Below are 18,419 nucleotides of genomic sequence, written 5' to 3'. Positions count from 1 at the left end.
AAAACAAGGTAAATCCCTGAATGTGTATAATCTATAATATGATTTTGTTTGTTTAACGACACCACTAGTTCACACTGAATAATTAATCATCGGCTGTTGGTAATTTGGTAATTCAGACATGTAGTCATCAGAGGAAACCCACTACATTTTTCCTAATGCAGCAAGGGGTCTTTTATATGCACTTTCCCACAGACAGGAAAGCACATACCACGGCCTTTGACCAGTTGTGGTGCACTGATTGCAATGAGAAAAAACCCAATCACTTGAATGGATCCATCGAGGTGGTTCGATCCTGTGATGCTAGCACCTCAGGCAAGCACTCAACCAACTGAGGTAAATCCCCTCCTCCCCACAATAAACTCTTTCTTGTTTCCTCCTGCCCCAGGTGTTCATGTCAGAGTCCCACTGGTGATGCGTGACCATGTGTTTCCAGAGTGTCATCAATCCAGCCCCAGGTGTTCATGTCAGAGTCCCACTGGTGATGCGTGACCATGTGTTTCCAGAGTGTCATCAATCCAGCCCCAGGTGTTCATGTCAGAGTCCCACTGGTGATGCGTGACCATGTGTTTCCAGAGTGTCATCAATCCTGCCCCAGGTGTTCATGTCAGAGTCCCACTGGTGATGCGTGACCATGTGTTTCCAGAGTGTCATCAATCCAGCCCCAGGTGTTCATGTCAGAGTCCCACTGGTGATGCGTGACCATGTGTTTCCAGAGTGTCATCAATCCAGCCCCAGGTGTTCATGTCAGAGTCCCACTGGGATGCGTGACCATGTGTTTCCAGAGTGTCATCAATCCAGCCCCAGGTGTTCATGTCAGAGTCCCACTGGTGATGCGTGACCATGTGTTTCCAGAGTGTCATCAATCCAGCCCCAGGTGTTCATGTCAGAGTCCCACTGGTGATGCGTGACCATGTGTTTCCAGAGTGTCATCAATCCAGCCCCAGGTGTTCATGTCAGAGTCCCACTGGTGATGCGTGACCATGTGTTTCCAGAGTGTCATCAATCCAGCCCCAGGTGTTCATGTCAGAGTCCCACTGGTGATGCGTGACCATGTGTTTCCAGAGTGTCATCAATCCAGCCCCAGGTGTTCATGTCAGAGTCCCACTGGTGATGCGTGACCATGTGTTTCCAGAGTGTCATCAATCCAGCCCCAGGTGTTCATGTCAGAGTCCCACTGGTGATGCGTGACCATGTGTTTCCAGAGTGTCATCAATCCAGCCCCAGGTGTTCATGTCAGAGTCCCACTGGTGATGCGTGACCATGTGTTTCCAGAGTGTCATCAATCCAGCCCCAGGTGTTCATGTCAGAGTCCCACTGGATGCATGACCATGTGTTTCCAGAGTGTCATCAATCCAGCCCCAGGTGTTCATGTCAGAGTCCCACTGGTGATGCGTGACCATGTGTTTCCAGAGTGTCATCAATCCAGCCCCAGGTGTTCATGTCAGAGTCCCACTGGTGATGCGTGACCATGTGTTTCCAGAGTGTCATCAATCCAGCCCCAGGTGTTCATGTCAGAGTCCCACTGGTGATGCGTGACCATGTGTTTCCAGAGTGTCATCAATCCAGCCCCAGGTGTTCATGTCAGAGTCCCACTGGTGATGCGTGACCATGTGTTTCCAGAGTGTCATCAATCCAGTCCCAGGTGTTCATGTCAGAGTCCCACTGGTGATGCGTGACCATGTGTTTCCAGAGTGTCATCAATCCAGCCCCATCTTCTTATTTCAACCTTTGCAGACAGTTGATGTGTCCTCCTCCACAAGATCTGGAGAATTCTTCCTTGACAGTTGTATTCATGGTTGTCTTGGTTTCCCCCACCACCCCCACCACCCCGCATATCTCTGACTGACTTCACCTTTAGATCAACACACCGATCACAATTGTATAAAATTGTATCTAAACCAACAGGCAGAAATTAATCATTACAGTTTTGCCCATACGACCAATTTTGGAACAGTATTTGTTTGAGTGAGACAGTCAACCTCCTCATTTCATCTCACCCACTGTGTAAAGCAATTTAAGAAGAGTCAAAGTCTTACCCTCTATGCTCATAATTCCCTCGGCAACAAACTTCTGGGCAGCAGCAGGCCTATAGAAAGATATAAAGCATCTAATTAGATGTTGGTCATTTATCAAACACTGTGTGGAAATCCATTAACTGTGATAAAGGAAAACCAGTGAGTATGGATAGGACTGTATTCAGCCTGAAACAGGCCTTGGATCTGGCAAATAATAGTGAAAAACCATTTGGCCTCGACCGATGGAGATTGTTTTTCAGTGCTGTATGACCAAAAAGCCAAGCAAGAAGGCAACCTTCGACAAGTGTATTAATATAACACAACAGCACTCATTCATAATAAATAAGTGTGAACAGTTTCATGTTTTGGTAATAAAACAAGTTTCAGGAGTCGTCTTTGTGTATGATAATCAATTACTAACACTGACGCAGGAAGCTGGAAGGGGGAGCAAGGCCAAGAGGGGCATGTCCCCCCACTTTGTAGCAGCAGTGATGGATTTTATATATGTTTACATGTATATATATATATGTAAGTGACCCCCTTTTCACTTTTTGTCACCTTCCTACGGGCGACTACAGTGTTCGAGATTAACGGTATCCCGATATCCTGGGGATACCAGAATTTGATTTTGGATACCAGACTTCAAGAACACAGTATCCCACCGGGTTGCCATATAATACTAAATTCTCAGGTGGGATACCAGATTTTGAAATGTTAGTATCCAACTGGGATACTGGCCAAAATGTTTAATCTCGAACACTGGACTAACATACAAAATATGGCACATTCAGTTTTGCCATAAGATTTTATTTAGTTTCCTGGGAATTGGACCATATAGCAAGGCACTGCAGCAATTTGCCACATGGCCACCATTAAATTTGAGCCCTGCTGAAATACCTAGAGTCTGGCAGTAATTTCTGTTTTATCATATCGGGCAATGAAATAAGTATAGTGCTATGTAACCCATGTATAGGTTACCACACAATACACACCTGGTAACCTACAGGTTACCACACAATACACACCTGGTAACCTACAGGTTACCACACAATACACACCTGGTAACCTACAGGTTACCACACAATACACACCTGGTAACCTACAGGTTACCACACAATACACACCTGGTAACCTACAGGTTACCACACAATACACACCTGGTAACCTATAGGTTACCACACAATAGACACCTGGTAACCTACAGGTTACCACACAATAGACACCTGGTAACCACACAATACACACCTGGTAACCTACAGGTTACTACACAATACACACCTGGTAACCTACAGGTTACTACACAATACACACCTGGTAACATAAAGGTTACAACACAATACACACCTGGTAACCTACAGGTTACCACACAATACACACCTGGTAACCTATAGGTTACAACACAATTATAAAGTTTACTATTACTGTGCTATTTATTCATTACCCTTTCTTGATCATTGTACTGAAACTTGTGTGAGTATCTTGTATTTGAGAAACGCACTCCTCATTAAGACTTAGGTGATGCTGATTTTGTGCAATATGATTTTGTCAAGAATGAAGTAGCATTTTCGACATTCTTGATACATGGTAACTTTCTGTTCATGACTAACTTTGATACTTGTATGGGACAGTATTAGAAGGTCTTTTTAGGCAGACTAAGGGGGCATTTTTTCATAGTTTTCTGCCACACCCCCACTGGGTAATACCTTGCTGTGTACATAGGATTATTACCAAACCAAACCTTTCAACAGTCATGATTGTTTTAAAATCAATTTCTAACCAACATTTCTAATTAGACGCAACTGTAAACTTAATTTGATCTAAAATTAAACTCATCTGAAAAAAACCCATATTTCCATCCATTTTCATTTTAACTTATTTCCGTGCTTATATCCAATTAAGGTTCAAGCACACTGTCATGGGCACACACCTCAGCTATCTGGGCTGTCTCTCCAGGACAGTGGGTTAGTGGTTAGCGAGACAGAAGAGGGTGTAGTGGCCTTACGCCTACCCATTGAGCCATTAAGAACTCGCTCTGGGTTGGAGCCGGTACCAGGCTGTGAACCATGCACCTACCAGACTGTAGTCCGATGGCTTAACCACTGCGCCACCAAGGCCGGTCCATACTTCCAACCTTTTTTGCATAGAACACTTCATACTGATCAACAGTCCAAAATATCACTGTTATTACTTTAAAAAACTATAAAGCATAATGATGTAACATACCCAATTCCTGATATCTTGGTTAATTCATTGATGGCCACATTAGTATCATCAGCCCGAATCTGTAAACAAAACAAAGCGTATGTACATAGAGAAAAGTTGCATGTCCATGAAACCAAATTTATGTTTGGTTAGTTTACTATAAATGATATCTGTATAATCAGTCATGACAGAACCTAGCAGTGACCGTGGTAAATGATTTATGATTAACATAAATCGCAAGATAGGAAATTGCCATAATTATAAACTAATTGAAATAAACTGACTGAGCAATTGTATACCACATAAATAAATGGGTCTTTATTATTCTATTAGAAAACAAATAGCCAATTGGGACATAATTTCTCCATGCATACGCAAACACCCACCATCAGTAAACAAAATAAACATTAAATCTTACATATTACAAACAATAATAATTACAAGTAAACACTTTTGCTAAAACTTGTTAAAAGGTGGTTAAAAATATTTTTCTTAACAATTATGTCTCACTTTCTTATTCTTATAGTATGAATATGTAAAATAAAGAAAGGAATGAATGAATAAATAAATAGAATGAACGAACGAACGAACGGTCTGTCTGTCACTGGTAAACACAGTTCAAAGTCAGGGCAGGTTACAAACACAAAAGCAATGGGGTTTTGGGGGTGTTTTTTTTTATAAAGTCAAAGTTTTTATAAGATATTTTAAACTGTTTAACAGGAAACTAGCAGCCCACCAAAATAGATATCTTAAAAGTGTTAAATTATTTTTATCACCACTTGAAGACTGGGTTAGATGCAGTGTGGGTGTATAAATGTGTGTAGGTGTGAGATAAATTACCATATATACACATTAGTAGGGTTAGATATGCAATGGCAGGTCACGCACTGTACACCACACCTTAAGGAAATGTTATCCCACATGTCAGAGTCTAAGTGCATACAGAAATATTCACTCAAATAAACGTTGAGATGTCAGTCAGACTCCACTCAGAAACACCTACTACACACCCATGCATTCATAATGATGCCAAAGTTTCAGTAATTCATGTAATTTTGTGTATTTTAGTTTCATATAGGTACAGCCCAACATTTTACTTACTAGCACAGTTCCACATTAGTTCTCTCTGTGTGGGAGATTGAATATCAGTTCTCTCATATATGTGTTGACAGATTTGCAGGTGTTGGAAGTGCACATTTTCCAATGTATACAAACAATATATGAGTTACCTAATATCATATGGAACTGTGCTAAGTAAAATGTTTTCTTCTGAACATTTTGTTTTATATTTAGTACACCAATTCTAATACATTTAACTATATTGCTTAAATTTCCTTTGTATGGTTATGTTAATTAGCAACGAAAACGTTAAGTTACATTAAAATAAAGTTCTCAAATCACATTAATCATCTTCAGGGCTCGACCTTAGTGGTAGCCTGAGATGTTTTGGCTACCGAGTTCTCACTCGGACTACCAGTTGGCTAATCCACCTTTCATGTGCACGCTCTCTGCTACCAGGAGTTGCTGTAACTGTTAATTGCTCCCCTCGTCTGACCCACATGTGGCGGTTGCACAATATGATTTAGCAAAATAAAGTGGTAGGGCTGCGAACCCTGTACCTACCAGCCTGTAGTCCGATGGCTTAACCACTGTGCCACCGAGGCTGGTTGACAATCAACAACACAGCCCATTGTTTTAACGCCTACTTATAACAAATGCTTTGTATAATCAAGACTACTTGCCGCCAGCTGAAGTCTAAACTAAACCATAACTGAATCGCATGTTATTTCCTTCTAGGCTACCAATGCAAATTGTCAGATTATTATTTTAAAAATTAAAATCTATTATTATGTTAAAGAAATGTATAAATTGACGAATGATTTCAATGTTAAAAATATTAATCTTTCTTACAAATTATTTTGAATTAAATCTCTGTCATCATTTACTATTGTTTTGCGCAATAACCTCGCTCAAAATAGCATCTATCTTGTCACGTGATAACACAAACAGACATGGCGATCCCGTCTGGGATAATTGGCGTACCACATTTACAAGTTCACTGTCATTAATAAAAAACGTCATTGTTTTGGAATAAAGGCAAGTTTTGTTAAGATTCTTCAAAATGACATCTATTGAAGATAGTTACAGCCATTTTAAGTATTAAAATATGCAATATTGATCTGATGATCGTATGATTAGCTGACCGTTCTACACATGAAAACCGTATGAAGTGTTTCAATAATATTTTATAAGCTTTCATTACGAGATTAGGCCTAAAAACAATTAATATTAATAATAATAAATAATAATAATAATAATAATAATAAATACTATTGTGTTTTTCTGGAATCATACCAAACAAGTTAATGTAGATAGAATAGGTCAGTTTTTTTGGTGGTAGTTGTTAGATTATTTTTTTCCATATCATAATATATTTACCCCTCCTTTTAGGCCATCCTGAAAAATATTTTGTTTTGTCCATTTCTGACCAGTAGTTTCAAATATGGGTAGGTAGGTAGGGATTATTATTATTTATTTATTTTTAGGCCTAATCTCATAATGAAGGCTTACAAAATAAATTATTCTGCTTTTTTCTCTTTTTTTAAATTATGAGGCTACCAATTTTCACTGAGGGCTACTAGATTTTACAAACTGGTAGCCCGGTGGGCTACCATTGAAACAACTTAGGTCAAGGCCTGATCTTAGTCAGAAACAGGTGCCTATATGTAACAAGAATTTAAGTGATGTCACAGAGTCACACCCTGTTGTGGGATGAATATGTTTGCTACAAATATCTGATCAACAAGATGTATTATATTTGATGTCAGTAACAAAACTACTGGAAACACTATACTACCTTCTCAAGCTTAGAAAGCTTCCCTGTCTTTATAAATTCATCAATTTTCAAAGCTATTTTAGCCCCAACACCGTCCTGTAAATAAAACCGAATATGGTTAAGCAGCAATACATATTGTATAAATAAAATGCATTCATGAGAGAGAGAGAGAGAGAGAGAGAGAGAGAGAGAGAGAGAGAGAGAGAGAGAGAGAGAGAGAGAGAGAGAGAGAGAGAGAGAGAGAGAGAGAGAGAGAGAGAGAGAGAGAGAGAGAGAGAGAGAGAGAGAGAGAGAGAGAGAGAGAGAGAGAGAGAGACATGTATTACAGCAGGTCCACTAGGCATCTATAAATTAGTGTAATATAACACACAAGGCCTTTTTTTAAGTTTCCGATTATTCTGATCATTTCTCCTCTTTTCATCTGCACTGCCAACCACCTTCTTTGTATTTACCCGATGACACATTTCACAAGAATTGTATAACTGTAATGGAGGCCGCCATCTTTGTTACTTACGCGAGGTGACTATATATACATGGTGGCTGTGTACATAGCCTCCGATAATGAGGGTTATCTACTCTTGGGGGTGAAAACCCAGTGTTAGGCCACCATATCCCATCTAAACTTTCATAACCATACCATGGGTTACATCTGGTAAAATAATAATAATATAGTGCTTCCTGCCTCCCCTATGTAAAAATGTTTGGAACAGTCCTTACCAGTTTTTTAGCTTCATCCCCACTCCTGATTTTCGTTGGATGTTTGGCCAATGCTCCGGCTGCCTTCCTATATGCATTGTATTTGTGTAAAGCTCGATTGACATTCTTCTCATAGTTTGCCAACTCTGAAATCAATGGAAAATAATCTATAAACACTACATACTCTATCAAGGAAATGTTTTATTTAACGACACACTCAACACATTTCATTTACAGTTATATGGCGTTGGACATATGGTTAAGGACCACACAGATATGGAGAGAGGAAACCCGCTGTCGCCACTTTATGGGCTACTCTTTCCGATTAGCAGCAAGGGATCTTTTATATGCACCATCCCACAGACAGGGTAGTACATACCACAGCCGTTGATATACTAGTCATGGTGCACTGGCTGGAACGAGAAATAGCCTAATGGGCCCACCGACGGGGATCGAACACTTTACCATTGGGCTATGTCCCGCCCCACATACTCTATCAAGTGAAATAGAAACTGGTAAACTATACCATAGTAGGGCTCGAACTTAATGTCGGCACCAGTGGAAATTTCTGTAGGTCGGGAGTGACGTTGGTTAAGCTCATCAATGATGGCAAAATGCAGGGCTCGAACTTAACGATGGCAATTACTGTCGTTGAGATATAAATTATTGTAGGTAGAGAGCATCACCGATAGCACAAAAAAGTGCCTCCAGTAAAGCTCCTCAATGATGGCAAAATGTTTACACCTGGAGTGCATTATCTGCCAGTATATAACATTACCACATTTAAAATGTTTACACCTGGAGTGCATTATCTGCCAGTATATAACATTACCACATTTAAAATGTTTACACCTGGAGTGCATTATCTGCCAGTATATAACATTACCACATTTAAAATGTTTACACCTGGAGTGCATTATCTGCCAGTATATAACATTACCACATTTAAAATGTTTACACCTGGAGTGCATTATCTGCCAGTATATAACATTACCACATTTAAAATGTTTACACCTGGAGTGCATTATCTGCCAGTATATAACATTACCACATTTAAAATGTTTACACCTGGAGTGCATTATCTGCCAGTATATAACATTACCACATTTAAAATGTTTACACCTGGAGTGCATTATCTGCCAGTATATAACATTACCACATTTAAAATGTTTACACCTGGAGTGCATTATCTGCCAGTATATAACATTACCACATTTAAAATGTTTACACCTGGAGTGCATTATCTGCCAGTATATAACATTACCACATTTAAAATGTTTACACCTGGAGTGCATTATCTGCCAGTATATAACATTACCACATTTAAAATGTTTACACCTGGAGTGCATTATCTGCCAGTATATAACATTACCACATTTAAAATGTTTACACCTGGAGTGCATTATCTGCCAGTATATAACATTACCACATTTAAAATGTTTACACCTGGAGTGCATTATCTGCCAGTATATAACATTACCACATTTAAAATGTTTACACCTGGAGTGCATTATCTGCCAGTATATAACATTACCACATTTAAAATGTTTACACCTGGAGTGCATTATCTGCCAGTATATAACATTACCACATTTAAAATGTTTACACCTGGAGTGCATTATCTGCCAGTATATAACATTACCACATTTAAAATGTTTACACCTGGAGTGCATTATCTGCCAGTATATAACATTACCACATTTAAAATGTTTACACCTGGAGTGCATTATCTGCCAGTATATAACATTACCACATTTAAAATGTTTACACCTGGAGTGCATTATCTGCCAGTATATAACATTACCACATTTAAAATGTTTACACCTGGAGTGCATTATCTGCCAGTATATAACATTACCACATTTAAAATGTTTACACCTGGAGTGCATTATCTGCCAGTATATAACATTACCACATTTAAAATGTTTACACCTGGAGTGCATTATCTGCCAGTATATAACATTACCACATTTAAAATGTTTACACCTGGAGTGCATTATCTGCCAGTATATAACATTACCACATTTAAAATGTTTACACCTGGAGTGCATTATCTGCCAGTATATAACATTACCACATTTAAAATGTTTACACCTGGAGTGCATTATCTGCCAGTATATAACATTACCACATTTAAAATGTTTACACCTGGAGTGCATTATCTGCCAGTATATAACATTACCACATTTAAAATGTTTACACCTGGAGTGCATTATCTGCCAGTATATAACATTACCACATTTAAAATGTTTACACCTGGAGTGCATTATCTGCCAGTATATAACATTACCACATTTAAAATGTTTACACCTGGAGTGCATTATCTGCCAGTATATAACATTACCACATTTAAAATAGGTCTACATACACCAAAATAACCTTTCAGTCTTATTTATTTGCTGCAAAAATCTTTTTATTTTTTTAAATTGCCGTTGGTGGGTCATTTCACCCACAGCAATTTTGTTTTTAAGTTGCTGATGGAGACAAATTCTTACGTTCAAGCCCTGAAAATGTATACACATGGAGTATATTATCTGCCAGTATAAAACATTTGTACATTTTAAATATGTCCACATACAGATGCTGCAGAAGTCATTATTTTAAGAATTCTAGAAGCTCTTATTTAGAAAAATTACGGTAAGTAAAAAATTAAACACAAATTTTTTAATTTAACAAGTTACTAGTAATATGTTGTTCATTATTATATTTTTCAACAGCAAAATTGTATCTAAATACATTAGAATGAGGGGTATCATCATGGTAAATATGAATCCGGAGATAAAAAATGATTATTTTCTTTAAATATTTCTTCTACAATATTAAAGACACCCCCCACCCCCACCCCCCAGTTATATACCTCATAATGAGAGGTATGAGCATGCATAATGCAAACACTCAGTTATACTGCAAGTGCCTTGATTACGTCCAAGCAGAGTTATATCTGTCCACCAGATGAAATATATTGTCAGTAGATACAAAAAACAATATTTTTCAATTTATTTTATTATTAAATGTTGGGATATTATTTTTTTGGTACAAATATTTTGCATCAAGTTCCAAATGTGTAAGTTTATATGCAATAAAGTTTATCCAGGGTTGAAAATTAGCAGTCGCCCATGGCGACCTTTATTGGCTAAGGGTGACTAACAATTTTATAAAGGTAGTCCGTTGGGCGACCATCGATTTTAGTGTCTGGCAAGTATGGTATTAGTTAAAAAAAGAAACACTGACACTGAATCGAATGTGACAAAACACACCGCGTCTATGTTGGCATGAACTACAGATCTGACAACAGACAACATAGAACATGTTCTATTGACAGCACCAACATAATTAATAAAGATAAAATAAAATTCAAATAAAACATATTAATTCATAATTTTTTTTAACCCATACCGTCTCAAATAACATTTTATTGGGGGGAAAGTACAGTGTGAATTTAAAAAAAAATTATTTACAAATTACATGTACCATCAAACTGCAAACTATTTTTTTTGTGATACAAGTTTTAAGGCAATTGATGGAACATCCATGGTAATCTGAATGACACAACCGTAATACATGATCAGGGCCGTATATCTCTGCACAAAGCAGAGTCGAATGGGCATTTGGCAAAACAGTGGATGATTACTTGGATCTCTATCTAGGAGAACAGCAACTATCGAGGAAATCATTTGCTGGGAATTTCACCCCTCTTGCATCACCACAAAGTTTATTCCATCCCTCTTGCATCGCCACAAAGTGGACTGCCACTCCCAGACTAGTTTACCAACACACACGCAGTTGTACATTTAGTCTGTTTCTACTGCATTATCTTTTACCCGCCATTGAAAATGAGATTTAATGTTTCATTTAATGGTATTTTGTAAAGAAACATGTTTATTTATACTGGATTTTTTTTTCAATTTAAAAATAAATAAATTTTGAGTTGGTATGGGTTTAAAACTTAATAACATGTTTTTATATGAATTTTTACTTTATTCATTATGTCTTTGGGATGGTGCATATAAAAAATCCCTTGCTGCTAATCGAAAAGAGTAGCCCATGAAGTGGTGACAGCGGGTTTCCTCTCTCAATATCTGTGTGGTCCTTATAACGATATGTTGGACGCCATATAAACGTAAATAAAATGTGTTGAGTGTGTCGTTAAATAAAACATTTCTTTTACATTTGACTTGTTTTAAGAAATTGAACTGCATACGATATGACTGAACCGTGACATCAAAATACTTGTGTTGAATTAAGTTAACTTTCCCAAAAACACTGCACATGAGGACAAGATAAGCAGACATCAACATATTTTTATACATAGGGAAATGTATACACAACAGCCATTTTTTGCACTGTGCGCACTATATTAAATGACATGCAGACAATGAAGTGAACAAGATAAAACATTATTTCATCAAATCGATTGTACATTACAATGCACGTGTGCATAAACAAGTGGCGTAGCGTGGGTGGGACCACCTAGTCACAAAATTCTGGACTGGTGGAAGGGACTCGGGGAGTGCTAATGGTTCACTGGTTAAGGGGCACAATACTTGTCTTGCCCCGGATGCTGGCAACCCACACTACAGCATTGGTAGAAACCATTTTCCATTAATTAGCCGGTTCACCATCACTCCAGGATATAAAATTTAGAAAAACGACACTCCCCTTTCTTTTCGGTGCAATCACAGCAGCCATATAGTATACCTTGCACATAATATTTATTCCCATCCCCCAAATGCATTGGGTAGACAAAAAGGGAGCTAATCTTCTTCCCCTCCCCCCCCCCCCCCCCCCCCAATACTTTTATTAATACAAATAATAGATTATGCCGCTACGGCTATGAATATTCGGTCGAACTTTATATCTATTAATTACCCATTAAAAAGTCACTAAATTCGGCATTTAAGTTTTCCGAATCGGGTCCTTTTCGCTTGCTCATTTTTAAATATATCAGCAGCACTTTAAACAAAAGAGAGTCAAGAACGATCTGGCAAAGTATGAATTGCAGAAGCACATGAAATGTTTTGTTTAGTTCAATCCCACAACGCACTAGCACTTCCGGATTCTACGCCCTACTGCTCGATTACGATTTTTGTTCTTTTGTTCCCGTTCCAGATATAGACCTAGCCTCACCTGTATTATGGCATATCAGTGATGCATATCTATTTCATCGTACAGTAATATCTACCAGGAACTTGCCTACTTGGACTATCCCACCCGGTTGATAAAGTGTCAAAAGTCTGAAGCCGGATGTAGTGAAGGTCAAGGCCGCACTAATCGTCTATAAAACACCTGTCAGAAACGTGGCAGGGTTTTTGACAGCCGACTGTTGATAAACACGCTACGAAATGTGCGGTAAGTCTAACTTAGTTTATCCTTGTATCCATGCACGCTTTATGGGGCCAGTCGCGTGCGTAGGTTTTGCATGTTGTTCTGACAATTCTGGTTGTCTAAGTAAAAATCTAAATTTGAAAACTTGCTACTGACAAGTGAGGTGTTGCAAAAAACATAGGAATAAAAATTAGGGCTGCCGAGCCGGGACACGACATGATCCATTCACAATAGCCTTGCGTCATCCATGCGTGTGTAGGTAAACCGTAACTAACTACATCACTCATCAGGCGGTAGGAATTGCCCAGTGTATTATAACTCAGTGGGCCAATGGACTCGTCACTCGGGTTTATAAAAATGAACAGTCTTCCCGATTTTGCTCACACCAATAATAATGTACTGCAGGGGCGGATACAGGATTTTGAAGGGAGGGGTGTCACAAAATTGTAAAAAGAGCAAGTTTGACTTGCCAAAGGTAAATGATACAAGCAATATTTGTAACAGGGTTTGGGGTTGGGGTAGTGGTGAGGGTGGGGAGCATGCTCCTGGGACAATTTTAAAATAAGGATGCAGAGACATGTTTTTAGAGTAATTTAGTGTTGTATATTGGCAGGGCTTCTAGATTGTGGTAGCCATGGTGTGTGTGTTACATAATATATGTTAGTAATACAGCTGATGATACAGAATATAATACTATTACACTGAAAAGTCATTAATATAAGTATATCAGGTATATATCTTCAACTGAATATGTAAATTACACTGTATGTAGATACATGTAACATGAGATACTTGCATCATGTTGAAGAAGTGATAACTGTACTATATGTCTCAGGGCAGTCCAAGAAATACATTAAATGGAGGAAGGTGGCTTAGTTAGCTGATTTATTTAGTTGGTTTATTTTTGTTTGCATTTCAAAATTAAATCTCTTAGCTATCGAAACAATATGAGCACTGATCACATCTACGTGTATACAACTCGGACCTAAACAAACTGCAGGAATTACATGTTAAAAAACAGAAGTTCTGTATAAAAGGATCAAACAGTGTTCGAAATAAGCACTTGTCCGTTTGTTTTGACAAGTAAAAATCTGCTCAGACAAACAAAATGAAACTCAGCTATGGTTGTCCAGTGCACAAGTAAAAATGTTCAATGCAGTTTAATTTTGAGCAATCAAAAACATGAAACCATATATTTACACAAGTGGAAATATTGACGGACACGTAGATTTCTAGATGTATTTGTCTGGTGGACTAGCAAACACTTCTGCTTATTTCTATCAGTGTTAAATACTAATGCTTAATATGATAGTACCTTAAATGACTCCCCATAATCTGCATATCGGTTAGGTGAGAAGTTCATCACTCCCGTCCCAGTGAGGTATGAATCAGTAGAACCCATTTCATTCATTTCAACTTATTTATGTGCTTGTATCCAATTAAGGTTCAAGCATGCTGTCCTGGGCACACAGCTCAGCTACCTGGGCTGTCTGTCCAGGACAGTGGGTTAGTTGTTAGTTGGTTAGTGAGAAAGAAGAGGGTGTAGTGGCCTTACACCTACCCACTGAGCCCTGGGTGGGAGCCAGTACCCGGGCTGCGAACCCTGTACCTACCAGCCTGTAGTCCGATGGCTTAACCATAACGCAATTGAGGCCAGTCGGTAGAACCCAGTTGATAAATTTTCAGTGCAATCATCAGAACACCAGTGTTTTTACAACAGATCTGACAGCTGTTACAACCATTTTACCACTGGGCACCATAAACAAACTTACTATTGAATGCACTGGTGACTGGCCTCAAAACTTGGGAAATGGAAGATATCCTATCTGTCCCGTGTAAACAGCTGTGGCACACCCATTGACAAACTAATCATGTTTTGAGAAAAGAATGAATTGGGCCGCCAATCGAACATACACGCAAAGGCTAGCTGTGGGGAGTTGTATATTGGGCTCATAAGCGTAGAACACAGGTGGGGGGGGGGGGGGGAGGGATCAAAATCTCAAATTCAGGCAAAATGTGCTAACCAGACACCTTTTTACTATGTATTTCCATCATTCTACCCTCAAAACTGTATGTGATCCATGTCAAAATGTGTAGTAGTAATGCTAATATGAATAAATGTTGTTTCCAAGATTCATGTTCATTTAATTTGGGCAAAAGCCAGCCTGCCTCTGCACCCCCCCCCCCCCCCCACACACACACACACATGTACAAAAATGGGTGCCTGAATGCTTATGTATTAGCTCACCTTTCAACTAGGGGTTGCATAATCATCAAAGTTGGGAGGCATGCAGTGCCCCCCTCCACCCCAACCCCCAACATTTAATTCTTATGTCAGATTAAGAATAAGATGCTGGTCTAACGTGTACCTCATAAAAGTATTGGTCACAACCTTGGACCAGACATTTTTTAAACCCTTCACAGTAGGCCTACTAATATATAAATTTAGGGGATTGTGTTTGTGGAGTGTAGTTCACTGTCAGCAAGAGGGGTGATGGGAGGAGATATCTATTAGTTCACTGTCAGCAAGAGGGGTGATGGGAGGAGATGACTGATAGATTCCTCTCTGAAAGTATAATTTTAGTTTTTCAAAATATTTTGAAGTACTAATTAGTTTAGTTAGTAGTTTGATTTCACTTGTTTTCAAACTTAATTCACAAGTAGGACAATGTTCTACAAGTTGATTCATTGTGTTTACTTTGCAACTTAGTTTAGATGTACATCAGTGGGCCATGTCTATTTGCATGGTTATTATATTTTTTTACAATTCCAAATCATTGTTTCACAACTGGTATGTACTGTCCTGAACACATAAAGAAGATGTGTTCTATATAGAGGTAACACATTTATTTTCAAATGTTCTAGATGGAGATTAACCTACCAGTTTATGAAACAATGAGTGTTATTAAACATTAATTTGCCCCATTCATAAAGCTGCTAAGTAATCAGATGCCAGTTGTACTGGTGTGTTCAGTTTGTATGATATAATCAGTCAATTAGCCAAGAAATGGTCTACCTGTTGCCTACCTCCTTTTTTTTTCAGGGTTTCTGCCAAAGGGTAAAATGGGTATGGCACCGTACCCAATTTTTTTTTGTAATATAAGACTGCACTATAATGGTGGTGGGGGGGGCGTGGGGTGGGGGGAACCAAATTTTTTTGCAGATTTTATTTTTGACAAAATTAATGACTTCTTAAACATAACCCTAACACACATACACCCCTCACATGCTCTGTGCAAGAGGTCACAGGTTCTATCACTGTTCAGGGCTTCTAGAATTTTTATAAAATCCACTAGCCATGGGATCTGTGATATAAAACATTTACTAGCCACATTTAAAAATTCACTAGCCCTACATTACTTTAAGTTAATACAATTTTACTAAATAATAGTAATAGTTGGATATGTCACCTAAAGAGGGAGATAGAGTGTAAAACACTAACAATGGGGTGGGGGGTGGGGGTAGGGCAGGATATTCGTATTTACAAAATAGACTTAACTGCAACATTTGACCAAAATAAATCACTAGCCATTGGGCATGTCAATAGTAGGTATTTACTAGCCCAATATATAATATCACTAGCCATGGGAGTGGGGCTACCATAATCTAGAAGCCCTGCTGTCGGTGGACCAATACTCTATGACTGGTATATCAAAAACCATGGTATGTACTATTCTGTCTATGGAAAATATTCTTTGCTGCTTTGTCAGCAGGATTAACCAGTATGGCTTCAGCAGGTTTCCTCTTTTTCTCTGTTGATCAAATGTCAAAGTAAGCAGGTGTGTTAGACACGAGGTGTTGTTAACAGACATTCTGGGTTTTTTTCCATGTTTACATAAAACTCCCAAGATTTAAAGGAAATGATGTTCTTAATTAACAGTAAAGCTTGTTTTGTTGTGTTTCATTTGGCAATAATTAAATTTTCGTTACATTCATTACCATATAAAGTCATTCCATTGGTCCAGATGTAGTAACACGAGTTTGTTCAATTCTCGATGAACGTAAAAATTATCTGATGACGTCATTTAATATGGGCAAGTTGTCATACTGAGCGTTATTGTTTATCGATAAAAAAATAATTGAAAATAAAGTACGACGTTTTAGTGTTGTTATTAGCAAGTATGATTCAAATTTAATTATAGGTATTGTCTGTTATTTCTTTTACGTTTATCAGGGTATGAACCAAAAAAAATAGTCTGCAAACTTATGTGACAACGGCTTTGCCGATTCATACAGTTTGTGGATGATTTGATTTGTTCATACCCCGATGAACGTAAAAGAAGACAATCTTTAAAAGAAAACCATATCTAATTGCATTTGAAACCCAATTTCACAGATGATTATCACAATATTTACCTTGCATACTGATACTTATCCGCCAGTTTGGAGCACTGAACACCTAATAATATAGTCACATGTTGACAGCCAGCTTTGTGGATTGAGCTTGGATGTTTGATCTTTCCTGTACTGGTTGTGATGAAAGAAAAGCATTCACATATCGGCATCATGCAGTGGTGGTAGTGTTAGCAAAATGCAAACCAACATAAACTCTCTCCTCAGATAGAATACCCGGTAGGTCATATAAAAACTGTCATGGTAAAAAAATTCATGAATAGTTTGTTTTGTTTAACAACACCACTAGAGCACATTGATTTATTAATCATCGGCTATTGGATGTCAAACATATGGTTGTTTTGACAGTCATAGAGATGAAACCTGCTATATTTTTTCTGTTAGTAACAGAGGTCTTTTATATGCACCATCCCACAGACAGGATAGCACATACCAAACCTTTGATATACTGGTCGTGGTACACTGGCTGGAATGAGAAATAGCCCAATGAGCCCACCGACATGGATCGATCCGAAACTGAGTGCTTTACCACTGGGCTACATCCCCCCCCCCCCCAAACCCCCCCAACAATTCATGATGTTATGGTTAGATTGTTCTTGTTGTTTGTAGCCATTTTCACCAAATGCTTTTGTTTTTAAAAACACTTTTTCTTTTGCTGCTTCTCTTGTTGTAGTTGTTTTTGTTTGTCTTTATTAATTTTGTGTATGTTAGTTTGAATGAGATTTTGTTTTAACATCTTAGCTTGTACAAGTTTTGTGACAAATATTTATCATTATTATTAAAAATAATTTCATGTGTCAGGTTGAATGAGATTTTGTTTTAACATCTTAACTTGTACACGTTTTGTGACAAATATTTATTATTATTGTTAAAAATAATTTCATGTGTCAATTTGAAAGAGACTTTGTTTCCACAAATTAGCTAAGACTTTATTTATGAAAACAACATAGACATGTTTTTTTGTGTTTTTTTAAAGATTTAGTTTTTATAAA

The 18,419-nt window shown here is 38.0% G+C and overlaps 2 protein-coding genes across 6 annotated transcripts in view; one reads left to right on the top strand and one right to left on the bottom strand.

Annotated features, from left to right (window-relative positions):
- LOC121378862 (DNA polymerase beta-like) overlaps positions 1-12,763 on the bottom strand; it is a 46,351-nt gene extending 33,588 nt beyond the window's left edge. For both annotated transcript variants that reach the window (XM_041507214.1, XM_041507213.1), the window contains exons 1-5: positions 12,619-12,763; positions 7,771-7,895; positions 7,075-7,149; positions 4,239-4,297; positions 2,037-2,086 (exon numbers count right to left, since the gene is read on the bottom strand). In XM_041507214.1, the coding sequence (XP_041363148.1) occupies positions 2,037-2,086; positions 4,239-4,297; positions 7,075-7,149; positions 7,771-7,895; positions 12,619-12,682 (373 nt within the window). In that variant the 5' untranslated portion in view covers positions 12,683-12,763. The remainder of the gene's footprint in view (positions 1-2,036; positions 2,087-4,238; positions 4,298-7,074; positions 7,150-7,770; positions 7,896-12,618) is intronic.
- A 130-nt stretch (positions 12,764-12,893) lies between these two features.
- Positions 12,894-18,419, top strand: part of LOC121378858 (glutamine--fructose-6-phosphate aminotransferase [isomerizing] 2-like) — an 87,080-nt gene continuing 81,554 nt past the window's right edge. For 3 of the 4 annotated variants that reach the window (XM_041507203.1, XM_041507200.1, XM_041507201.1), the window contains exon 1: positions 12,896-13,098. In XM_041507203.1, coding sequence (XP_041363137.1) covers positions 13,092-13,098 — 7 coding nt within the window. In that variant the 5' untranslated portion in view covers positions 12,896-13,091. Of the gene's footprint in view, positions 13,099-18,419 lie in introns of all 4 variants that reach the window. The other variant, XM_041507202.1, reaches the window with a different exon arrangement.

This window comes from Gigantopelta aegis, chromosome 8 (assembly GCF_016097555.1).
Source record: "Gigantopelta aegis isolate Gae_Host chromosome 8, Gae_host_genome, whole genome shotgun sequence".
In the NCBI taxonomy this organism is placed as follows: Eukaryota; Metazoa; Mollusca; class Gastropoda; order Neomphalida; family Peltospiridae; genus Gigantopelta; species Gigantopelta aegis.
The sequence above is the reverse complement of the archived record's forward strand: the minus strand, read 5'-3'. Positions and strand labels throughout refer to the sequence as shown.